Source organism: Neoarius graeffei, chromosome 3 (assembly GCF_027579695.1).
Source record: "Neoarius graeffei isolate fNeoGra1 chromosome 3, fNeoGra1.pri, whole genome shotgun sequence".
NCBI classification, from domain to species: Eukaryota; Metazoa; Chordata; class Actinopteri; order Siluriformes; family Ariidae; genus Neoarius; species Neoarius graeffei.
In genome coordinates, this window is record NC_083571.1 from 17,644,323 (window position 1) to 17,671,532 (window position 27,210).

The 27,210-nt window shown below is 43.3% G+C and overlaps 1 protein-coding gene across 1 annotated transcript in view; it reads left to right on the forward strand.

The window, feature by feature from the left end:
* nkain2 (sodium/potassium transporting ATPase interacting 2) overlaps positions 1 to 27,210 on the forward strand; it is a 680,821-nt gene that overhangs the window by 624,079 nt on the left and 29,532 nt on the right. The window contains exon 5 of the mRNA XM_060915828.1: positions 19,002 to 19,062. Coding sequence (XP_060771811.1) covers positions 19,002 to 19,062 — 61 coding nt within the window. The remainder of the gene's footprint in view (positions 1 to 19,001; positions 19,063 to 27,210) is intronic.

The window sequence follows — 27,210 nt, forward strand, 5'->3', positions numbered from 1 at the left end:
GGGCAAACAGTCCAAAAATTTAAAAATAATGTTCCTCAATGTAAAATTGCAAAGAATTTGGGGATCACATCGTCGATGGTACATAATATCATTAAAAGGTTCAGAGAATCTGGAGAAATCTCTGTATGCAAGAGACAAGGCTGAAAACTGACATTGGATGCCTGTGATCCTCAGGCCGTCAGGCAACACTGCATTAAAAGCAGACAGCTACGAATACCTTTGCCTATGTGCTGTTTAGAAGGTGCAGAATATAGTACAGGTATTATATTTAGTAAACCTTCATTCTTTCATGTCTGTAGTGGAAATCATTGTATGGGCTTAGAAACACTTCAGAAAACCATCGTCTGTGAAAACAGTTCATTGCTGCATCCACAAATGCAAATTAAAACCAGATATAAACAATATCCAGAAACACAGCCACTTTTTCTAGGCCCGAGCTCTTTTATGATGGACAGAGGTGAAGTGGAAAGTTGTCTCGAGGTCTGATAGATCAAAAGTAGAAATTCATTTTAGAAATCATGGACACCACGTCCTCCAGGGTAAAGAGGAGAGGGACCATCCAGCTTGTTATTAGTGCACAGTTCAAAAGCCAGCATCTGCGATGGTATGAGGGTGCATTAGTGCACATGACATGAGTAACTTGTACATCTGGGAAGGCATCATTAATGCTGAATGATATTTATACGTTTCAGAGCAAAATGCTGCCATCCAGACAAAATCTTTTTCAGGGAAAACCTTCCTTCTTTCAGCAAGAAGAAGAAGAAGCCTTTATTTGTCACATGCACCCTCAAGCACAGTGAAATTCAGCTTCTGAATTTAACCCATCTGAAGCAGTAAACACATGCATGCACACACACAAGTGAGCAATGAGCACACACATACCCAGAGCAGTGGGCAGATATGCTACAGTGCTCAGGGAGCAGTTGGAGGTTAGGTGCCTTGCTCAAGGGCACTTCAGCCCAAGTCCACCCCATGTTAACCTAACTGCATGTCTTTGGACTGTGGGGGAAACCAGAGCACCCAGAGGAAACCAACACAGACACGAGCAGAACATGCAAATTCCACACAGAAAGACCCCCCATTGGCCACTGGGCTTGAACCCAGAATCTTCTTGCTGTGAGGTGACAGTGCTAACCACTACACCACCATGCTGCCCAATGCCAAACCACTTTCTGCACATATTAAAACTGCATGGCTCCATAGTAAAAGAGTCTAAACTGGTGTTAAACTGGCCTGCCTGCAGTCCAAACTTGTCTCCCATTTAAAACATTTGGCGCATTATGAACCGCAAAATACGACAAAGAAGACCCCGAACTGTTGAGCAACTGAAATTGTATATCAAGTTATAAGAGGACAGCATTTTTCTTTCAAAACTACAGCAATTGGTCTCCTCAGTTCCCAAACGTTTACAGTGTTGTTAAAAGTAGAGGTTATCAGAGGTGGGTAGTAACGCGGTACATTTACTCCGTTACATTTACTTGAGTAACTTTTTGGATGAATTGTACTTGTAAGAGTAGTTTTAATGCAGCATACTTTTTACTCTTACTCGAGTATATTTGTGAAGAAGAAGCGGTACTTTTACTCCATTACATTGGGCTATATTCTGCTCGTTACTCGCTACTTTATTTTTATTGATCCATGCGATGCGTGGTCTGTTTATGTTTTGTCGAGACTTCCAGCAGAGGCTCTGTCACATGACAGCATCTCACCAATCAAATGTAGCAGCCAGAGCCATAGTGGGAGGAGCTATGGTTTAACTCCGTTTCGCCAATCAAACAGAGCCAAGCCGCCGCGCGCGCCCACACACAAAATTCCCGCGGCAAGACCAGTCCAGGTGGAAAAGAGCATGGAAGCAGAAGAAAAATGGCAGAGATAATGGCCAGCGTTTCTCATCAAGCCGAAGAGGCACACTCCTGGCCACACATACAAACCATGTTCACTCTCCAAACAACAAAAAATAATAGCTATGTTATGCGGTGTCACATGTGTCTCCCCAAACCAGTGGACGTTTCAGCTTATAAAAACTCAACATTGAATTTGAGGAAACACGCGGTAAGTAGGCTATGTGCTTTTGGCTGTCTTCGTAGGCAGATGTTAGCCCTGTTGTAACATCATAAATAACTGTAAAATACATTGTTTTGTGGAAATGTATTGACGCACTGCGGCCTCAGACGGCAAGATAACACACACACACACACACACACACACCAGAGAACCAAGAAATAAAACTACAAAAAATCTTCCTAACAATCACTTTTTATTGATGTGAAACCAAAAAAATGCTCATGAAAATAAGGTTGCTCGCCTAATGTCAGCTCCTCAATAGCGTTACAGTTGTACACGGCTCTGGTCAAAAACTGGGAATGGAAGACTGGTGAAAACTTACTAAATAACAAAACGCGTAACATATCGTTTGTGAAATCTCCATTTTTCAAGCTACTGTATTTGTTGTGGATTAGAGGGATTTGTGAAGACTCTAGGTGTTTTTTTCTGTGAAATTTGTTTTATTATTTGTCTACAAGTGCTTGTTCACAAAAGGAAGGGCATTAGCTTGTTAGCTTTACCGCTTGCTACTAATCCCCACCACCACCCAGCCAAGCTGGGCACTGGCAGCTAGTTAGCAACCTTTTTGCTTGTTACTTCCACTTGCTAACTCCTCTGCGAGATGGAGCCAGTAAACAACTTTTTGGGAGATGAAAGGATTAACATCGTTGATCGCATCTTACAGGATTATTTCCAGTCTTTTTCGTACAAGGAGATATTACGTGTGATGTTCAGCTGCTGTTAAAGGAACAGTCCGCCGTACTTCCATAATGAAATATGCTCTCATCTGAATTGAGACGAGCTGCTCCGTACCTGTCCGAGCTTTGCGCGACCTCCCAGTCAGTCAGACGCAGTCAGACGCGCTGTCACTCCTGTTAGCAATGTAGCTAGGCTCAGCATGGCCAATGGTATTTTTTGGGGCTGTAGTTAGATGCGACCAAACTCTTCCGCGTTTTTCCTGTTTACATAGGTTTATATGACCAGTGATATGAAACAAGTTCAGTTACACAAATTGAAACGTAGCGATTTTCTATGCTATGGAAAGTCCGCACTATAATGACAGGCGTACTAACACCTTCTGCGCGCTTCAATGCGCTGCCGAAGCGCGCAGAAGGTGTTAGTACGCCTGTCATTATAGTGCGGACTTTCCATAGCATAGAAAATCGCTACGTTTCAATTTGTGTAACTGAACTTGTTTCATATCACTGGTCATATAAACCTATGTAAACAGGAAAAACGTGGAAGAGTTTGGTCGCATCTAACTACAGCCCCAAAAAATACCATTGGCCATGCTGAGCCTAGCTACATTGCTAACAGGAGTGACAGCGTGTCTGACTGCGTCTGACTGACTGGGAGGTCGCGCAAAGCTCGGACAGGTACGGAGCAGCTAGTCTCAATTCAGATAAGAGCATATTTCATTATGGAATTACGGTGGACTGTTCCTTTAAAGCTGAACAGTCACTTCAGAGTGAACATGCACGCACACACACACAGTGTTATGGTTTATGTGCAGACTGTCTTTTTCTTCTTTTTCTTTGTAACCTCTACCCATTGTTTTATTATGTTACTTTGTAAAGATTTAATTAATTAATATTTAATTTATTATTGTTTTCACCCGTTCACAGCTAAAAGGTCACAGCTTCACAGTGCAAAATTGAGAGCCAGCTGCTGTTAAAGCAGAACAGTCACTTCATGGAGTGAACATGCACGCGCACTCTCTCTCTCTCTCTCACTCATTCACTCACACACACACACACACACACACACACACACACACACACACACAGACAGTGTTATGGTTTATGTGCAGACTGCCTTGGGCTTCTTGTTGTTACTGTTAATACACAGAACTACACACACACAGTTTATATGTGTGGAATATATATGAAATCTCTGCCTGTTATGACATCCTGATCAATAAACAAAGAAGTTACTCAGCAGTTACTCAGTACTTGAGTAGTTTTTTCACTTAGTACTTTTTACTCTTACTCAAGTAATTAATTGGATGACTACTTTTTAGTTTTACTTGAGTAATATTATTCTAAAGTAACAATACTCTTACTTGAGTACAATTTTTGGCTACTCTATCCACCTCTGGAGGTGATGCAACACAGTGGTAAACATGCCCCTGTCACAACTTTTTTGAAATGTGTTGCTGACATCAAATTAAAAAAGGAGCATGTATTTTTCAAAAAACAATAAAACTGTATCAGTTCCAATATCTGATATGTTGTCTTTGTACTATTTTCAATTAAATATAGGGTTTCCATGATTTGCAAATTATCGCATTCTATTTTTATTTACAGTTTACACAGCGTCCCAACTTTTTTGGAATCGGGGTTGTAGTAGTAATAATAATAATAATAATAATAATTTGACCATTTTGGTTCTCCTATAATATTAGATAAATTAAGTATATATGCCTAGAGACAGGTGGAAAGTAACGAATTACATTACTCGCGTTACTGTACTTGAGTAGCTTTTTTGTGTACTTATACTTTTTCAAGTAATTTTTAAAGAGTGTACTTTTACTTAAGTATGTTTTCTTTTAAGTAGTGTACTTCGGTACATTTTACATCACAACCGTTACTGAGTAAAAATAAATAAATAAATAAATAAATAAATAAAGGCTAAAACGGAGAAGGGGAAATGTGTTCTGGAAATGAATCACGGGAAGGACAGTTGTCGCGCGCGCGAGCCTCACACAGACGATGGCGGACATGCACCGGCGCTTTAAGGGGGGGGCTTCGGGGGGCTCAAGCCCCTGGGCCACAGCCAATCAGGGGCCTTGTAATATTAATAAAATAATAAACTGTCGGAATCATGGGCCTACATTAATGTACGGATAGAAATAAGGTTAGAAATAAATGAGCGCACAGTAGCCTGCTGTAAGAGACATGGTGGATGTGGTTCGCGAAACGAACACCCACAACTGTACCAGAATAAAATGTAACAAAATGTAACGTCACGCACGCCAAAGACTGCAGACTACTGAGACACAAATTTAGAGGCTTTGAAAGATGAAGCATTCACATGTTAGCGGGGCGCATAAAAGGAAAAAAAAGAGAGATGCAGGTAATGATAGAATCGTTGCCTAAAGTCACAGACTTTTTTAAGGTAAGGATCACCAATCTGTTCAGAATATCAGCTACTTATCAGTTATCACCCTACCAGCAGCTAGGCTAGATATGCTATGATCTGTCCAACAGTAAAATAAATCAGTTGTGATTTGAATACGTGTCGTGTGATTTGAGTTATAATCCTGTTAGTATAATAGCATATTTTGATGGGGATAATAAAATGTCTAAAACGGCATCTACTGAAGAAATTGATGAAAAGATTGTAGCCTATAATTTTCACAGTTCGGGCAGCAGACAGAGTAAGCATACTGAGGGGAATAGCAATACAAAGCTAGCGCATATCCACATTTCTCGCTAGCTGTGTTGGGTGTGTTGTTAACCCGTGTGGATTTAAGTGAAATACTTGAGAAGTTCTGTGGTCAAGACAACATTTTAAGGTAAGGACACTTGATTATTAATGTTTGCCCGCCGTGGCTTGTTGTTGACGAAAGGCCCACATGATTTTGCCTTATGCAGCTACTGCTAGCATCATGCTTTGAACTAGGTTAAGCTCATTTGCGCTAAAGGATGGGTTTATTGAAGGACTTTGATGTAGCTAGTTTCTTTTTAAAAAATCGTATGCTCAAAACAGTATGCCCGTGTTCATCATGTTTAACTTTTTTCTTGATGGAGTGTGTGAAATATTGTTGCAAGTGGTATTTTGATGCAGTCATGTCAAAAAGGCAGTTGAATGCACGGTCTTATTCAAGGAGAAGGAAGACTTGCATGATGCTTGAACATAGATCGGTAAAATAGACCCTAGTAGGACTTGGTTTCGTGTATTTCGATCTGTAGAGTTATAAGTTTGGCCGCTGTCCATGGTAGCCCAAGAGCATTAGCTCAAAATTGAGTCCAACCCGGAACAAATTAGTAACAAGCTGAATTTTTCAGAATATGTTTAGAATACCCTTAGGAATAACATACTAAAAGTCCCCGGGAATCCACCTTGTGCTCTCTGAGAAATTCAAGATGGTGTCCAAAATGGCTGCCGATTGGAGATTTTTCAATATCTCAGGGATAAAACATAATATAAATGCAATTAAAATGTTAAATATGTTCTCTCATACAAGCAATGCAAATTCACCATTGTCACACTGTTAAAATTAAAATTAACCAAGATTACAAGGTCATTAATGTGGAAATTACATGGAATTTGATGGTTGACATGATTGACAGATTAGCTTAGTAGGCTGCCTACATACATGAACATAATGTAAGACAACAATTAGACATCAGTTTCCTTAATATTTAGTGCATCTTTAAGCTTTGATAAAATATTAAAGGGAAATTAAATTTGAGAACTCTATCTTCTAAAACTACAATGGCAAGCCGTTTCAGTACACTTCTTCAACATTCCGGCGACTTTCATGACAAAAAGGTCTGCCTCAATAAAAGCTCTTGCTTATAAACAATGAGTAGACTTAAACACTGAAACTGAAGAACCGGTTTCTGCCGAATCTGATGAGGATGATGACTGCATTGATTGATTGATTTATGGATTGATTTATGATAGATGTATTGGTATATGAATCTACCAATTAAATATGATTGTCTGGTTGACTGATGTGTTCGATTTATTGATTGTTGAAGCTGAAAGTTATAGAACAATGACCAGTTGTCTTCTTGTAAATAGGTTCATTATTTGAGGAACACTCAGTCGCTATGATTTATTGTGTTGAATTAGCTTCTTGTTATAATGAACAATATATGTAAATAAATTGTTATAATGGATTGAAGGTAATGTTTTGGAGTTCATGATGTTTTTGGTTTTAGTGAAACTCCCAGTGCCAAAAATATGACAATCTAACCAGACATGGCAAGCGAACACATTATACACAAATATACTGTTATAATAATGTGTACATTGTTATTATATAATGTTAATACACAATGTAATTAATACACACATGTTGGAATTTACTCTCCTACCCTACAAAACATATATTCTGACCTTTTAATTGCATTAATATTTTGTTTTGGGCCTGAGATATGGGCAGATCTCCATTTGGCGGCCATTTTGGACGCCATCTTGAATTTCTCAGAGAGCACAAGGGGGATTTCCGGGTACTTTTAGTATGTTATTCCTAAAGGTATTCTGAACATATTCTGAAATTTTCAGCTTGTTACTAATTTGTTCCGGGTATAACCCTATTACTCCTGGGCTATGGTGTTTATGTTTCATGTGGCCGCCGAGCCAAGTACCTTGACTTGCAGTGAATGTTTGTTTTCATGCCACCGAGCTATTTTTATGTATTTTATTTTTTAAAAGGACTTGTCTGTAGGTGTGTGTGTTTTATGTTTACAACACATAGGTCTACATTATAGCGCACGCGCGCTTGTGTGGTTATCTCTGGCCATGCCCCTGCGTGAAAGTTACGCAGTATCACTGTCCTGTCCGTGGTAATAATTACAACCGGCTCTGTAATGATAATGCGTGCGTTCTTCTCTCCCTCTGTGGTCGGATGTGTTGAGCGATGTGAGCGTGGGCCTTGCGCAGCTACGCTGAGCCAAACGTAGCCTATCGTAGGCTTCTAGGCTAATTACGCGCTTACACTGTAAATGCTTGACACGTATTGCAAATAAAATAAGAGTGTTTTCCTGGCCAACGGTAAGGGTAGGGTTGACAGGTAGCCTATGAGGGGCCTAGCCCCTGGGCCACGGGTGTTGATAAAGCGCCCCTGCGGACATGGAGGAGACCGAGGAACCTGTGGTGGACGACCCTGCAGAAAACGCAATTTCTTCCAGTAATGAAGTGCACCCCTGGCCCTACATACGTGATCACTTCAGCTTCGTAGAGAAAAGGGGTGACAGTTTCATTATGCAATGCAGATTATGTGTGCCCAAGAAGACAACCATTGCGGCATAAAAAAATTCGACGTCTAATCTGCGCAAGCATGTTGAGATAAGTATTGTCATAATCACGGGCGCAGATAGAGGGTGGGACGGGTGGGATTCGTCCCACCCAGATTTAAATTCACCTCGTTCGGTCCCCCTCACTTATAGGGAGGAAAAAACGTCTATGCTGTCTTTCTTTGCATAAGGCAAACCTCACTGAAAAATCAAAAGACTAATTACCATTCGGTTTATTGAGGTGCACAGCAGTGTATACATAGTTGCAACAACTCACATAAAACAAAACAAAGACTGATATTCGGTTGGTTGAGCTGCGCAGACTGCACAGGTTGCGAGCTCCAGCTTGGTTGCTATGGTTACCCACAACAAGTTTGACAGGCATATCGGGGTTGGGGTTGGTTTGCTGGCAGCTTTGTCCCCCCCAGTTTTTTGTCCCCCCCTGTTCAAAAAACGTATCTGCACCCCTGATCATAATGTTTCCTTTCCATAGTAAAACCGACAATAGGCTGGTTATATTCCAAAAATAGTGGATGGCATTGCTAATGTTGAAGTAGCAACCTGTTGGTACTGTAACATAACGGTAACTAGTCTGTTATTCGGTTGGCTAATCATGCAAGCAAGTTAGCTCGCCAACCTGACGTGATCAGTCCTCCTACCATTCTACATCCAACAGGCCAGAAAGGAATACTAAGCAAAACAAATAATGTTTGAATTGAATTGTTCAATAACACACAGTGCACACAGGCAAGCTACGAGATTTCGGTGCAACATTTCACTTTCATATTTCGTGTACAATGCTTTGTGTGTGGTCAGGGCGATGTAAACGACATGACTGTGTGTATTGACCTTTTTTGTTTGTCTCAGTTTTAATGCAGCATTATCCTAAGCATTCAATTTGATACACTTCCTTTAAATAAAACATCTGGGTTGAGATGTACATATATCCTTGTTTCCTCTTCTTTTTCATTTTTGCACAACACAATGGAGGCAGGCGGCACGGTGGTGTAGTGGTTAGCGCTGTCGCCTCACAGCAAGAAGGTCCTGGGTTCGAGCCCTGTGGCCGGCGAGGGCCTTTCTGTGCGGAGTTTGCATGTTCTCCCCGTGTCCGCGTGGGTTTCCTCCGGGTGCTCCGGGTTCCCCCACAGTCCAAAGACATGCAGGTTAGGTTAACTGGTGACTCTAAATTGACCGTAGGTGTGAATGTGAGTGTGAATGGTTGTCTGTGTCTAGGTGTCAGCCCTGTGATGACCTGGCGACTTGTCCAGGGTGTACCCCGCCTTTCGCCCGTAGTCGGCTGGGATGGGCTCCAGCTTGCCTGCGACCCTGTAGAACAGGATAAAGCGGCTAGAGATAATGAGATGAGATGAGATGACAATGGAGGCAGAAAACACCCATTGTTAAAAGTAACGTTTTACTTTTACTCAAAGTACATTTTAAATGATCTACTTTTTACTTTTACTTGAGTAGATTTTTTGTCTGGTAACTTCACTTGTACTTAAGTAAAATTTCATCAGAGTAACAGTACTTGTACTTGAGTATAATATTTTAGTACTCTTTCCACCTCTGCCTAGAGATGCATTGTATGTAAAGTTTAAAAACCTCCCACAACCCCATCTGCGTCTCCGGTGACCCCACATGAGGTTGTGACCCCAAGGTTGAAAACCTAATCTTTATATCTGCAGTAATATTTCCATATTTACATGTTAAATGGATCCAAAATGTTTTTTTTTTACATCTAAAAAAGGAAGGCATTTTCGTAAAATTATCTAAAATATAAACTGGTATTACAGACTGAGTTATACTGTTAAATTATTGAGTTATATGAACCCATTTATTATTTTATAACAGAAGAACTGTTTTTTTCATATTATTTATTTATTTATTTTAAATGCCTATCCAAAACTTGCTTGAAAGATCATAGCATTTTTTTCTATATTGAATGAGTAATTAAACACTATGTCATTAGACAGAAAAGGCTACACTCTATGATGAGGTATTAGGGCCATACTGATCTGAGGGAGGGGGTAATATTCTGAGAATAAAAGGTCCAAAATTTCCAAGATTAAAGTCCTAAACTTACAGGATAAAATTTGGATATTCTCTCTAGTTATAAAGTCATAAATTTATGAGGAAATAGCCTCAGAGAGTCACAGATATATAGAAAAACAAACACATGCATCCTGGCTGCAGTGCATTCTGGAGTTGGAAATACAGTTGAAAATCTTTCACACTTTATACTGTGTCTCATAAATTCAAAGAGGAAAGACTAAATTTTCTATAACTCCCAGCTCAGCTGTGGCATCTGTGGTGTGTTGATGTTGATATAACCTTGTCAAGTGAAGCAATCTGGTTCCTTAAAAAAAAATCCAGAGGGTTTTTTTTTTCTCTCATAAATTTGTGACTTTTTAATAAAAGAGAATATCTGACGTTTTTTTTCTTGTTAATTTAGGATTTATGGGCGGCACGGTGGTGTAGTGGTTAGCGCTGTCGTCTCACAGCAAGAAGGTCCTGGGTTCGAGCCCCGGGGCCGGCGAGGGCCTTTCTGTGTGGAGTTTGCATGTTCTCCCCGTGTCCGCGTGGGTTTCCTCCGGGTACTCTGGTTTCCCCCACAGTCCAAAGACATGCAGGTTAGGTTAACTGGTGACTCTAAATTGACCGTAGGTGTGAATGTGAGTGTGAATGGTTGTCTGTGTCTATGTGTCAGCCCTGTGATGACCTGGCGACTTGTCCAGGGTGTACCCCGCCTTTCGCCCGTAGTCAGCTGGGATAGGCTCCAGCTTGCCTGCGGCTAGAGATAATGAGATGAGAATGAGATGAGAATTTAGGATTTTAATCTTGGAAATTTTGGAGTTTTTATTCTCAGAATATTACCCCTTTGTCAACTCTATGATAAATTATAACATTTGTAAATAGTACTGTTTTAGGTTTTGATAATAACTCCTTTCTATATATTTCTATGGAATATTTAAATTTATTTTTATATTATTTGTAATTAATTTTTTTATATTTTTATAAGCACTTGTAAGTTAAGTTTTGGTCACAACCGGCCGTACGTGCTCCTACGGCCGGTCTATGTGCAAAAAACCGCAAGAAATGCACGGAGGGCGCGCGTGTGACGTGCTGATTTTCGAGCCGTAGACTGGCCGCAGACCGGCTGCAGAGGTTCTTTGTCATGTCAAACAAACTCTACGGGCACTTACGTTTTTTCAGGTTGCAAGACAAACTTACGGCCAACGTGCGTCTTTCTCCACGAGCAAAAAAAAACGCAGCGATTTGAGAAACGCCAAAAATCGCACGGCCAAAAAGTCGTATGTCCGGTTGTGACCTAGGCTTTAGGTATGAAGACCCCATTTTGGGATCCTAATAAAGATTATTGTATTGTACGACTGTAATCTCAAAAATTCTACCCCCTCCCTATTTTTTTTTTAACCTACAGTTGCACTCATACACCATCATAACACTCATCATAAATTCTTTACAAAATCTGAACATTGAAATAGGAAGTAAAACTGCATCATAAATTAGAAGCAAAGGCTGGCGTGGGAGTGACTGTTTATCACTGTGATATCAGAAGTGAACTTGGTGTGTAGACCTACAACGTTCCATGTAACTATAAACTATAAAACACTTCAGGAAGTGCTTTTCTTGGAAACTAATCAAGTTCAGGGTGAGAACAGGAACAGTAACATTTGTTGGGTATTTTCTTATAACAGCAAGTTAATCCCAGTTGTGCTTAAGGGTTGAACATTGTGTCGGCTCTAAACTCACGTTTGATTCACTCAGAACCTTAATTACTCAGCTGCTCAGATGGGGACAGCTATGAAGCTATGAAGGTTAGAGAAGCAGTCTTGGGCCCAAAGGGTCACTGGTTCTATTCCTGGGACCAGCAAGAAAAATGTGAGGGGAGTTGAGTGAATGAACAGTACTTTCCCTTCCCTCTATCATGGCTGAAGTGCCCTTGAGCAAGGCACCTAACCCCCAACTGCTCCCCAAACACTGCAGCATAGCTGCTGCTCTGGGTATATGTGTGCTCATTGCTCACTTGTATGTACCTGGGTGTACATGTACTGTAACAAAGGCTTCTTCCTTGACTATTCACACCAATATATTTTGCTCATATTGTTTAATCCCTTTTATCATAAATAGCACTGCTATAAACACACCATCACATTTCACACCTCAGTGTCTGCATGACCTCCCATCCTGTCATATTTTCCTAAACTAAGTGATGCTTGTTGCATTGCCATGTTGTTTCTACATTATTTCTCTGTGCACTATCTCCACCTCCATGTTGACGTTACTCCAGAACCAGCAGTTGCTCTGTTTGATGAAACGCTCTGGCTGCATCATTGCCTATTTTCTCAGCGAGAAAATATGCTCTCCTCTTCTCTCTCCATCCATGTTTATCCAGCTCTGCTTTTCAGCACCTCCCTTTGATTCCTAAATATCTCACTACACACAAACATGTCTTGATAAAACAGTTCCATGTTAATCTCTACCTCAGCGTGGATAAATAAAGCTGTCAGCACTGTAATATAACCACATAAGCGTCTGGATTCAATATGACATTTTGAGCTTTATCATTTTGAGCTTTTTCTTAATTCCTATTTCAGTGGTTTAATGCAGTTTCTTGACACGTCACATCTGTAACGCAAAAATGTCCTTGGTTTTTGCTTGAGATCGTTTTAATTTATTTAAAAGCAAAAATGATTTTCATGAATAAATAAATTGAGTGAATAGATAAATTGAGTGAATAAATAATTCTTATGCATTGATGACTTATTACATTATATTTCTATAAATACATTTTATATAATATAAATAATGTCAAACATATATAATGAGAATTATAAATCTTAATTTCATTAGAAATTCAATGTTCTTGTTAACATCAATATGATCAAAGTGGAATGATGTATCATTTATGTTAATTAATAACTAGTAATTTTCTGGGGGAGGAATACTTTCAAATCCGTTTTATATCTAGGGCTTTTTTCTGTGTAGGGCCTCATTCATCAAGATGGATATGAATGAATTTATGTGTAAATTTTTCATACAAATGTTTACATAAGAAATTTGGTACTCATGAAAATCCTCAAAATTTAGAAAACCTTTGTATCCTCCTCATGCTCCTGTGTGTAAATTTACGCATAACATGACTAACTAGTGTAAGCGTTGACTTGATCAGCTTCAAATCATATCATTGTAAGGATTACTACCGGCTCTGATGGCTTCCTGTGATGTAGTTTCTGTTTTCAGGACATTTGCTGTGAGATTTTAGCCTGACTGCATTTAAATTCAGCCTTCTATTTTTTTTTCTATTTTGATCTGTTCTACATCATCTAAAAGTTATCATTATTAACTAATAGCCACTAACACCATAAATGGTTCCAATCGGAAATAACACTCCAGTGCATCAGCCTTCATAAGCCTGCATAAAGACTCAACTGATAGAACTCAGGATGATAACTGAACTGTCTTTTGTACACGCACACGTACACACAAAACAAGAAATACTGAAGCAAGCCATCAATAACGCTCAAAATTAAACTAGTTATGCAAATGCATATGCAAACTGAGTTAAAAAACCACACCCCCACTTAAATATGCAATCACTTCAATAAAACGTTTTGCTTTTTTTTCTCTTTCAAATTTTCTGAGTGCTTGTGAGCAGTGTAATAGTGAATCAAAATAATTCCCAACTTCAGTTGTGACTTCTGTTTTTCAGGCTTTAACCTGATAGATCTTTTTGTGCTTGCGGCTATCTATACGCTTACCCTTTTATGGAATTTTGTGGGCGTTCGTCAGCATACACATGCTAGTACAAAGAAAATCAGCGGTCACAAAATTTTCATGAATGGAAATTTTCAGTTCGCAAACATTTACAGACAACTTTACGAAAAGGTTGATAAACAAGGCCCAATGTTTGCATATGTGCTGTCTCAAAAAATAAAATAAATTAATTACTACTAGTAGTAAATAAACTATCTATGGCTGATATATCCCCACGATAAACTGATTTATTCTATCCACATTCACTGGATATGAGCAATCTGATTGGCTACTCTACTACTAGGCTATCAGCTCAGATACCATGAGGTAGAGCAAAACAAAAATGGCGGAACGTTTTGCTGAACTAACCAAGGACGAAATAAAAACTCGACTCGAAAACAAAACGCTAAAACATACAAAAAAAAAGCGCAACAAAATATGGAATAAAAGTATTTGATGGTAAGAACGTATCTTATTTTATTTTTCAAGATTTATTATTATATAATTTTTCACAAATTGCTACTGTCATTTTGCCAGTTTGTTTACATTCTAAGTGGAAATGATTTTGTCAGATGTTTTGTATAAAGATTTTATTTATCAACTTTGCAAAATATATGTAGTAAAAATTCATTATGTCTGATAATTATAACTATTCTTTTAAGTTCGTTTCTTAAGACACGTATTTTTAAGTATGTTACCTCGCTTGTTGACAGTTTCGGCGAACACTTCCGCCTTCTTCAAAACAGTCACCAGATGTCGAGTGGTGACGTGCCTTATCAGCTGATGTTACTCTATGGAGGCGTGAACGTCCCGCACAATTTGACAGGTAGTCCACGCCTCCTGCTGTCAGGTCGCTGCCCCAGGACGGCGCTCCAGGTATGTGACAGCGCGTACGCTCCCTCATCCCGGTTCATGGTCCTCTGTGTCCGCTTACGTATCTCTACTGCCTCCAAAAAAGCAGGAGGCGTGGACTACCTGTCAAATTGGGCGGGACGTTCACGCCTCCATAGAGTAACATCAGCTGATAAGGCACGTCACCACTCGACATCTGGTGACTGTTTTGAAGAAGGCGGAAGTGTTCGCCGAAACTGTCAACAAGCGAGGTAACATACTTAAAAATACGTGTCTTAAGAAACGAACTTAAAAGAATAGTTATAATTATCAGACATAATGAATTTTTACTACATATTAAAAATAAGTTATGGAGAAGATTGTGCCAAAGAGGTACGCTGCCTGGAAAAACTAAAGAAAAAACTGGCGCGACAAAGAAACCATCTCCGCTTCAATCTCCGCTGCCGGGACGAAGGCGTCATTCCAGCAAGCCTCTACATAAAAAATCCAATACCAACAAAAAACGCGGAAAGGACCATCGAAAGAGCGCGAATGACTCTGGTAAGAGAAAGAATTAGATGCACGACAAACAAAATCAACAATTTAAATACAGAAATAACACAAAGAACACAAGATTTCAAACTCCGGTTCAAACTCAGCAGTGACATGGAAAAAAGTATGGAAGAACATCTAAATGCAATACAAGAACAAGAATTCTCAAAAACAAAAACACGCCATATTAAAAAACTAAATAGGCTTATCAAAAAGAAACAAAATAAATGCAAGGACAAACAAATAAATGAAAAATGGATATGCAACCTGTCTAAACACACACTAACAACAGCAGAACGCACTATACTCTCACGGGGACTAAACTATGCCATCACACCAAATAAAATCCCAAATGAAGAATTCATACTGGCTACGGAACTAGCATGCAACATGTTACAGGACCAAGGACAGAAAGCCGCATTAAGGAACGAAATAGCAGGCATCCTCACCTCAGCTAAACCGCCACCCAGAAACACAACTAAACAGGAAATGGAAGCCATCAGAACACTCGCAAAGAATAAGAAAATAACAATATTACCGGCTGATAAAGGGAGGACCACGGTTATCATGGACACTAATCAATATGAAAAACAAATGAATGAAATGCTCACGGACCCAAACACATATGAAATACTCAAAAAAGACCCGACGGAGGAAAAGAAAAAAAGACTAAAACTATTACTCAAACCGTTAATGGATGACAACAAAATTGATAAACAAACATACAACCACCTCATCCCCACAGTAGACATCACCCCCCGGATATACGGCACACCGAAAATTCATAAACCCGGAGCACCACTAAGACCCATAGTAGACAGTATAGGATCAGTTACCTACAACCTTTCCAAGACGCTGGCAGACATAATTAAACCACTCCTCGGACTCACGGAATACCACTGCAAAAATTCAAAACAACTGGCGAAAGAACTAAAGGAAATCAAGATAAAAAAGGATGAAATCTTTGTATCACATGACGTCATATCCCTCTTTACAAAAACACCGGTCACAAACACTCTTAACATAGTAGAAAACCGGTTAAAAGCAGACAGAACCCTGAAAAAACGTACAAAACTTACAGCACAGGACATAACAAAACTATTACATTTCATTTCCACTTCCACATATTTCCAATACAGAGGTACAATCTATAGACAAAAAGAGGGATTTGCAATGGGGGACCCGCTATCTGCCACTCTATGCAACTTTTTTATGGAGGATCTGGAAACCCGAGCCATAGAAACAGCACCGGATGACTGCAAACCTATCTTCTGGAAAAGATACGTTGATGACATTCTTGAAATAACCAAAACAGGCCACACACAACAACTCACGGATCATCTAAACTCCATAGACAAGACAGGCAACATCAAATTCACACACGAAGAGGAAACGGACAAGACAATAGCATTTCTGGACCTAAAAATACACCACACAGAAGAAGGGAGCATCAGAATTACAACATACAGAAAACCTACACATACCGACCAATATCTTCTCTGGACATCTGAACATCCCATCGCACACAAAATGTCAGTAATCAGAACACTATACGACCGAACACAGAACATCACGGAGGAGAAAGACAGACAGGAGGAGGAACAACACATCCAACAGGCATTAAAAAACTGCCAATATCCACCGTGGGCAATTCGAAAAGGAAAATCACAGACACAAAAAAAGGAAAGAAACAAACAAACAAGAAAAAACACAGAAAAAACAAACCGGGGCTTTGTCACATTACCATACATAAAAGGAGTCACAGAACGCATCCAACGATCCATGAGGAAATACCACATCAACACCCCGGTCAAACCATACAAGAACCTCCGACAGCTGCTAGTTCACCCCAAAGATAAAATACAACTGGACAATAAATGCAATATCATATATGAAATCCCTTGCCGTTCATGCAATAAAGTCTATATTGGTGAAACGGGCAGATGCTTCCACACTCGCAGGAAAGAACACCAAATAGAATGTGAAAAAGAAACAACAAAAAGACTCACAAGATCCGAAAAAGAAAAAGCAAGCCAAGAAAACTTAAAATCAGCCATTTCTGACCACTGCAAACGACATAATCATATAATGAATTGGGAAGAGGCCAGAGTCATTCGCGCTGAAGAGAATAGATATCAGCGTTGGATTTTGGAGGCAGTGGAGATACGTAAGCGGACACAGAGGACCATGAACCGGGATGAGGGAGCGTACGCGCTGTCACATACCTGGAGCGCCGTCCTGGGGCAGCGACCTGACAGCAGGAGGCGTGGACTACCTGTCAAATTGGGCGGGACGTTCACGCCTCCATAGAGTAACATCAGCTGATAAGGCACGTCACCACTCGACATCTGGTGACTGTTTTGAAGAAGGCGGAAGTGTTCGCCGAAACTGTCAACAAGCGAGGTAACATACTTAAAAATACGTGTCTTAAGAAACGAACTTAAAAGAATAGTTTGCAAAATATAAAAATAAAAATGCTCTGTTTCTCAAAATCCAGTGAATGTGGATAAAACATTTATATCACTCAGTCTCGTCTACATGGCTTATAGCCGACTCAGCACTACACACCTCATCTGCTAGCATGTACGACTCGATTTCGTGGAATAACTGTCAAAAATACACTCACCAGCCACTTTAATAGGAACTTGTTCTTGATTCAAAGATTCATGTTCTTGGCTGGTAGGAGTGAAACCCAGTGTGTTCTTCTGCTGTTGCCTGCTGAGATGCTTTTTTGCTCACCATGGTTGTAAAGAGTGATAATGAGATATTATATTCTTCCTGGGCGGCATGGTGGTGTAGTGGTTAGTGCTATCGCCTCACAGCAAGAAGGTCCGGGTTCAAGCCCCGTGGCCGACGAGGGCCTTTCTGTGTGGAGTTTGCATGTTCTCCCCGTGTCCGCATGGGTTTCCTCTGGGTGCTCCGGTTTCCCCCACAGTCCAAAGACATGCAGGTTACGTTAACTGGTGACTCTAAATTGACTGTAGGTGTGAGTGTGAATGGTTGTCTGTGTCTATGTGTCAGCCCTGTGATGACCTGGCGACTTGTCCAGGGTGTACCCCGCCTTTCTCCCGTAGTCAGCTGGGATAGGCTCCAGCTTGCCTGCGACCCTGTAGAACAGGATAAAGCGGCTAGAGATAATGAGATGAGATGAGATATTCTTCCTGGCAAAAAACCTCAAACCATTCTGTCCATTTTTCTCCAACCTCTCTTATCAACAAGGCGTTTCCACCTACAGAACTGCCACTTACTCTATGATGTTTTTTTTGTTTTTCGCACCATTCTGTGTAAACTCTAGAGACTGTTGTGTGTGAAAACCCCAGAAGATCAGCAGTTTGTGAAATACTCAAACCAATCCATCTGGCACCAACATCCATACCACAGTGATGACAATTTTTCCCATTCTGATATTTGAAGTATCTTGATTTGTATCAGCATGATTTATGCACTGTGCTGCTGTCAAGGGATTGGCTCATTAGATAACGGCATAAAACAGCAGGTGGATGGGTGTTCCTAATTAAGTGGCCTGTGTGTGTATGTATGTATGTGTGTATATATATATATATATATATATATATATATATATATATATATAAACAAACACAGACTATAGATGTAATGACTTACATTTATTATTTCCATATTCTGTAAAGTCAGATGATCAGATATGAGCTTATGCAGGCAGTGAGGCACTTTACAAGTCATTATAAGGTCAAGTGTCGCATCTGTAATGTTGAAATTGCAGTTTATTGCTTCGGTGTTAATGAGATTCAGTAGCTTTCTTCGGAAAGCACTGTTATTTCTAACTGATGATTTTGTGTGGTTTTTTTTCAGCTGGCTGGGTTCATCTACGCCTGTTACGTGGTGAAACTCATTTCAGAAGAGGAAGACAGCTGTAAGTATGAGTTCTACGGTTTTGTATTTATTTTGTATGTGTGATTATTTTTTTTTTTAAATCTATTTTTAACCCAGGACAGTGAGATTCTATAGATACGGTATTCATCGGTATATGGAGTTGCTTTTGAAGTGTTGTACCCAGAGCCGCCTGTCCCAGCATGCATCCCAGATAAAAGAACTGTATTCACTGTTTTCCCATTCTTCTGCGGTGAAGTCTATATTTACGTGTTGCACTCAAGCATTGGCATTTCTCTTAGTGCCGGATCTTTAACCTAGTTTCAGTGACCCAGCATGCATTTGGATTTAGACATCGCCCGGTTTAACTGATTGCTTTTATCGATTGCATACTCCCGGCTTGTGGGCGCTTTCTTTTAAGGGCGTGCATGGGAAGCAATCTCATTTGTTATATTCAGACGCCATGCTGCACTCTCAGTGCCTTTAAGAGACATGAATTATTCTCTTTAGCCACCATCCGATTTCACTCAGGCGAGTGAGCACAATAATTAGGACAGAGGTTTGTTTGGTGTTCCCCTGATTTATAATTAATGTGTATGGCTTTGAGACATCTGACTTTTTTTTTAGAATACTGGAATGTCAAATGGGGAGGTGGCTAGCAATACAAGCATGTTAGATCAAGAATACTCAAGTCCATCTCCTGGTTTTGTCTGGTCTTTTGTCTCACTCATCACCAAGCAACACACATGAAAAAGACATGCATAAGGTCCATTTCGCAACCTGACTAGCCTCTTTGTGCCATCTCTGTACATATTCCCTCTATTGCTGGTTTGTTTCATAATCAGACCCATTAAGCGCATGAGCAATTAGGCACATCTGTATTTAGAGTGCTACTCTTTCAGTATGTGCACTGACTGCACTCCTGCAGCCATCTCAGTTCTGCCAGGATAAAAATAGGCAGCGTGTATACAGATTTTGAATGCATCATGGTTCTGATGCTTGTGATTTTCCAATGCAGACTGTACACTTCATGTATCCTGAATATAGGGGAATTTATCAAAATTGATCTGTCACACAAACATACAATTATCAAGCGCCAAATTATCGTGCTTTATTGATAATTTTGCTTCTTTGAAACAGTTATTTATAAAGGCTCTGCCAATAGAACAAGACAATTCAAGTTTTATTTTATATTATTAAAATATTTACTGGTGGCACAGTGGTGTAGTGGCTAGCACTGTCACCTCACAGCAAGGTGGTTGTGGGTTCAAGGCCAGTGGCAGACAGGGGCCTTTCTGTGTAGAGTTTGCATGTTCTCCCTGTATCTGCGTGGGTTTCCTCCAGTTGTTCCGGTTTCCCCCACAGTCCAAAGACATGCAGGTTAGGTTAATTGGTGGCTCTAAATTGACCGGGAGTGTGAATGGTTGTCTCTGTGTCAGCCCTGCAATGACTTGGCAACTTGTCCAGGGTGTACTCCACCCACAGTCAGCTGGGATAGGCTCCAGCTTGCCTATGACCCTGCACAGTATAAGCAGTTACAGATAATGGATGGAAAATGTTTACTTCTAACTCAGAAGAGTAACTCTGCCCACTGCATAATTGTGTAACCAAATTAAGGCCTTGGCTAGATTTTGGCTTTTACAGCAATAGAGTCCAACTATGCCACCCTGGGAATTTCACGAATAGTCACTTGAATTAAAAAAAAGTTATAATTGAACCCGACTTAAAATAAAGCCAGGGGGTTCCCACACAGGTAAGTTAACAAAAAGAACAGAGACGTGGTTCACTGAGTTCACAACAGAATTGAGTTTTTCACCTCTGTAAGCGACCCTACGTGTGGGTGGAGCACAGAGGACGGCAGGACAGAGATCAGGTTTTATAAATTGGCTTTATTGCCACACTTTTCAGTCTAACAATAATGTTCACAGACACGCACAACCGGCGTCTGGTTCAGGGTTGAGCTCCTTCTGCTCTCGCTCTCCCTCCTGATATAGGGCGCAGTCACTGGGAAGACACACAAACAGGTTAATTGCTCTCAGGTGACGTGATTCTGCCACTTACCTTCCCTGACTCCGCCCTCCTGTCACAGACCGGCGCTTGACCACGCCCCCGCTGCCACATACCCCCACCGCCCGACTCAGGCCGGGCGGCCGTCCGGCCTGCAGCCGACTCCCCCCCCCCCCCTTGACGGGAGAGGAAGTCCGCCACGACCATCTGCGCCCCCGGCCTGTGGACCACCTTGAAATTAAAGGGTTGGAGCGCCAGATACCAACGGGTGATCCGCGCGTTGGCATCTTTCATGCGGTGGAGCCACTGGAGGGGCGCGTGGTCCGAACAGAGGGTGAAAGGGCGCCCCAGCAGGTAGTACCGGAGGGCGAGAACCGCCCACTTGATGGCCAGACACTCTTTCTCTATGGTGCTGTAGCGCCCCTCACGCACCGACAGCTTCCTGCTGATATACAGGACAGGGCGGTCCTCCCCCTCCACCTCCTGGGACAAAACCGCCCCCAGCCCTCTGTCCGACGCATCGGTCTGCAACATAAAAGGGAGAGAAAAGTCAGGGGAGTGTAGAAGTGGCCCCCCACACAGTGCAGCCTTTACCTCTGAGAAAGCCCGCTGGCACTGCTCCGTCCACTGGACCGGATCTGGTGCCCCCTTTTTAGTGAGATCAGTCAGCGGGCTGGTGACATCCGAATAATTAGGTATAAACCTGCGATAATAGCCAGCCAGCCCCAGGAACTGTCTCACCACCTTTTTGGTCTTGGGCCTCGGGCAGGCCGCAATTGCTGCCGTCTTATTAATTTGGGGACGCACCTGCCCGTTGCCCAAGTGGAAGCCCAGATACCGTACTTCCACCCGCCCAATCGCACACTTCTTTGGGTTGGCTGTGAGCCCCGCTCGCCTCAGCGACCTAAGGACGGCCCTCAGATGTTCGAGGTGCCGCTGCCAGTCATTGCTATAGATGATTATGTCATCTAAATATGCTGCCGCATATGTGGCGTGAGGGCGGAGGACTCTGTCCATCAGCTGCTGAAACGTTGCGGGGGCCCCAAACAGCCCAAACGGAAGGGTGACGAATTGGTGTAAACCAAACGGTGTGGAAAAGGCCGTTTTTTCTCGGGATAGTGGAGTCAAGGGGATCTGCCAATATCCCTTCGTCAAATCCAGTGTCGAATAAAAGCGAGCAGTGCCGAGTCGATCGAGCAACTCATCAATACGAGGCATTGGGTACGCATCGAATTTAGACACCGCGTTGACTTTTCTATAGTCCACACAGAACCGGACCGACCCGTTGGCCTTGGGTACCAAGACCACCGGGCTGCTCCAGTCACTGTAGGACTCCTCGACAATGCCCATTTCGAGCATGGTCTGAAGTTCTTCCCGAACCACCTTTTTTTTTGTGTTCGGGTAGCCTGTAAGGGCGGCTACGCACTACCACCCCCGGGGGTGTCTCTATGTGGTGCTCTATGAGGTTAGTGCAACTGGGCAGGGGCGAGAACACATCCGAAAACTCGGTCTGCAACTGGGCGACCTCCGTGAGTTGGGTCGGGGAGAGGTGGTCTCCACAGGGGACCGGAGAGGTACGTGATGCCAATGTCCCTTTTTGAACCTCCGGCCCCAGCTCCGCCTTCTCTGGAACTACCGACACCAACGCCACAGGGACCTCCTCGTTCCAGAGTTTAAGCAGGTTGAGGTGGTAAATCTGTAGCGCCCCACCCCTGTCCGTTCGCCTCACCTCATAGTCGACGTCCCCGACTCGCCGTGTGACCTCAAAGGGTCCTTGCCACTTGGCGATCAATTTGGAGCTCGACGTGGGCAACAGTACGAGTACCTTATCTCCCGGAGTGAACTCTCTAAGGCGTGTACCCTTGTTGTACAGGCGGGCTTGCCGTTCCTGGGCCTGCCGCAAATTCTCCTGAGTTAGGTGGGTGAGCGTGTGGAGTTTTGCGCGCAGGTCCATAACGTACTGAATTTCGTTCTTACTTTGTGAAGGTCCCTCCTCCCAATTTTCCCGCAGCACGTCCAGGATGCCGCGCGGCTTACGCCCATATAATAATTCAAACGGGGAGAACCCCGTGGAGGCTTGGGGGACCTCTCGCACTGAGAACAGCAAGGGTTCGAGCCACTTATCCCAGTTACGTGCGTCCTCACTTACGAATTTTTTAATAATATTTTTGAGGGTGCGGTTGAATCGTTCCACTAAACCGTCCGTTTGTGGGTGATACACGCTGGTGCGGATCGGCTTAATCCCCAATAACCCATACAGTTCGCGCAGTGTTCGTGACATAAACGTAGTGCCTTGATCAGTCAGAATCTCTTTCGGGATTCCAACTCGGGAGATGACGCGGAAGAGTGCCTCTGCAATACTGCGTGCTGAGATATTGCGCAGAGGCACTGCTTCCGGGTATCGCGTTGCATAGTCCACTAGAACTAATATAAAGCGGTACCCTCGTGCTGACCGATCTAATGGCCCGACGAGATCCATCCCAATTCTCTCAAACGGGGTCTCGATTAACGGTAGAGGGCGCAAAGGCGCTTTTGGAATGGCCGCTGGGTTTACTAACTGGCATTCGCGGCATGCCGTACACCACCTACGGACATCGCCGCGAATCCCCGGCCAATAGAAACGGGCCATTATTCGGGCTAGTGTTTTATCCTGCCCCAAATGTCCGGCCATGGGATTAAAGTGAGCCGCCTGGAATACCAATTCCCGGAGGCTCTTCGGAATTAAAAGCTGTGTGACGCGCTCTTTAGTTTGAGTGTCCTGCGTCACTCGGTATAATCTATCCTTCATAATCGCGAAGTAGGGGAAGGACGGGGTGGCGTTCGGCTGGAGCGTTTGACCATCGATTACTCTCACTTGGTCAAACGCATGCCGCAGAGTCTCGTCTCGCGACTGCTCTAATGGGAAATCCGCGAGGGATTCCCCAATAGAGAGAGGAGGAGCTGGCGGCTCCTCACTCTGACGCGGAGATGACGTAGACGGCTCTGTGACAGCTGCTCCCGCCAAAGCGACACCGGGACCTCCCCCTGTCAAATGGCAGGACCCACTCTCGACTAGGCGTGTCATTAAACCCCGAAATCCCGGCCAATCAGTCCCCAAAATTAGAGAGTGGGTAAGGCGAGGATTAACCGCCGCCTTTACTATAAATTTTTCCCCTCTGAAAATAATGTGGACCGACACCAAAGGGTAGCTGTGAACATCCCCGTGCACACACAACACCTTCACCCCTTGTGCTCCCCCCAATGCCTCGTTTTGAACCAGGCTTTGGCGAATTGAGGTCTGATTACAACCAGAATCCACCAACGCCTGATATGTAGCCCCTTGGATACTCACCGGTATGCGATATGCTCCGGCCCGATCGAGGGCGGCCTCTGGCGCATCGGGGATCCGAACCACCGCGCCCACTTCCATTGCCGTGCACTGCTGTTGAAGGTGGCCCGGCTCCCCGCAGCGCCAGCAAACCGGCCCGGGCTTTCCCTCTGCACCGGTGATCTGGGGCTCACTCACCTGAGGTGGGGGAGAGACAGACACAGAAGGGAGAAACGGGAGGGCACCGCGGGTGCGGCGGGCCGGCTGGGGGGGTGCCGGCCCCCGCCTCCGCGGAGGGGGAATGGGGCGAGGACAGGACACAGGAGGAGGGGGAGAGAGAGAGAGAGAGAAGAGGAGAGAAGAGAAGATGCCATCTGCTGTCCTGCCGCCGGGACAGCCGCCAGATGATCCTCCGCCAGCTCGACTGCCTGATCCAGCGACGCCGGGCAGTGGCACTGGACCCACTCCGCGGTTCCGGCTGGTAAGCGGGCGATGAACTGTTCCAGTACCACCTGGTCGATGATTCCCTCGGTGTCGCGATCGTTGGCCCTCAGCCACCGCCAGCAGGCGTCCCGGAGCTGCTGGCCGAACGCGAACGGCCAGCCGACTTCCTCCAGTCGCAGCGCGCGGAAGCGCTGGCGCTGTTGCTCCGGTGTGCGCCCCACGCGCTGGAGGACGGCCCGGCGGAGGTCCGCGTAGGCCAGCCGGCGGTCGGCGGGGAGCTGTAGCGCGGCCAGCTGTGCCTCTCCCGTGAGCAGGGGGAGGAGGCGCGCCGCGCGCTGCTCCATCGGCCACCCCGAGGCTTCGGCGACCTGTTCAAACAACGTGATGAACGCCTCGGGGTCGTCCTGCGGGCCCATCTTGGTGACAATGAGGGGAGACGGGCCCGCGGCCGGAGCGCTGGTGGACCCCGCCGACGCAAGGAGATGCCGGAACGCCTCGCGATCTTCCTGCTGGGCCAGCACCAGGGCTTCGAAGCGCTGCTCCTGCTCCTTTCGGAGCGTGACGAGTGCCTGGTGCTGGCTTTGCTGAGCCGTGGCGAGGGCGTGGACCAGATCGGCGAACGGGGAGGATTCCATGGGGCTGCTGGTTTGGTGCTCCACTGTCCCGGGTTTCAGCACCACTGTAAGCGACCCTACGTGTGGGTGGAGCACAGAGGACGGCAGGACAGAGATCAGGTTTTATAAATTGGCTTTATTGCCACACTTTTCAGTCTAACAATAATGTTCACAGACACGCACAACCGGCGTCTGGTTCAGGATTGAGCTCCTTCTGCTCTCGCTCTCCCTCCTGATATAGGGCGCAGTCACTGGGAAGACACACAAACAGGTTAATTGCTCTCAGGTGACGTGATTCTGCCACTTACCTTCCCTGACTCCGCCCTCCTGTCACAGACCGGCGCTTGACCACGCCCCCGCTGCCACAACCTCCAAAAAAGTAAATGTTAAAATTAATACAAAACTAAAAGGAGGGAAAACGGCATCTAGGTTAACAGTGATTTAAAAGCAAAACCAAACCCAGAAAATAAAAGTAAATACAGAAGTGTCATGTTATGAGGTGGCTAAATAAATAAATACACAGCAAAACAGTTCAACATGCAATCAACTCAAAAAAAAAAAACACCAAATAGCAACACAAACAAAAGTAAAGCCACCTATGAAAACACAACTGGTAGACACCTCTATAAAGATGGGAGACAAATAAAATCACTTAAAAAAATAAAAAAACCCACTTAAAACAAAACCTAGCGCTGTTACTCAATGTTACAAACGAAATAAAACTTCCAATAATGTTAAAACAAAACAAAGCAGCAGGCTCAGCTGCTGAAGACAAAATAAATTAAATACGTTTTCTTCAGTGTGTACTTCTTGAAACAATAATCTCACCGTTAAAAGAACTAAAAATTACCATTGGTTAAAACGATCTTAATATCCGCTAGCCAATGTTAAAAACACGAAGGTGACACCAGCAGCATTATCTGGAACAGACGCAACCAGTAAACAGTCAGACTGTGCAAAGTGGAGAGAGGTAAGCTCAGCACAGAGCACGCAAATGTCATTCAATCAATCAATAAAAGGAAACAATACATACCTCGAACCAGAGCCTGAACATCAAGCAGCAAAACCCGAAAGTGTAGCAGTAATCATACAGCACGCTGATACCTGCCTTTATACTCCAATATTAATGAAGTAACTCCCACAGCTGCCACACCGGAAATGACGGGGAAGACTGACTTCGCCTGCCGGTTACAATTGGAGGGGCTGAGGAAGGGGGTGTAACCGAAGAAGCATGTGGGGGTTTGGTGGGGGAGGGACTGAGGAGTTGGAGGGGGGTGTAAACTTCCGTGAATGATGAGCCTCCATCAGCATATTTTTGAAAATGAGCACAATTTCACAGACTCAAGGGTGTTATGTTTGTTTTTTTTAAATAAATATTTAATGACGTAAATGTTTGCATCTATGTCAGGATGGTTCTAACTAGTAGTTAGAAAAGCCATGGCCTAATGGTTAGAGAAGCAGCTTTGGGACCCAAAGGTCACTGGTTTTGATTCCCTGGACCAACAGGAATGACTGAAGTGCCCTTGAGCAAGGGACCTGATCCTGCTAAATGCTGTTGATGCAATGTAGATGGCATTTTGACCCACCTTCAACACATACCTTTTTTTTATTATAAAAAAGGGTAATTTTCTCAATATTAATACCAGCATTGAGGTGTTTCATCATAATATGAAACATTGTGATGAAACACCTCATTTAGTATCATTTAGTTTGCAGCTGAAAAAAAAAAACATTTCAGTGTGCAGTACCTCTTTAATCATCGTACATGTTCAATCTTAATTATCACATCCAAAACACAAGCATGAAAACATGGTGGGTG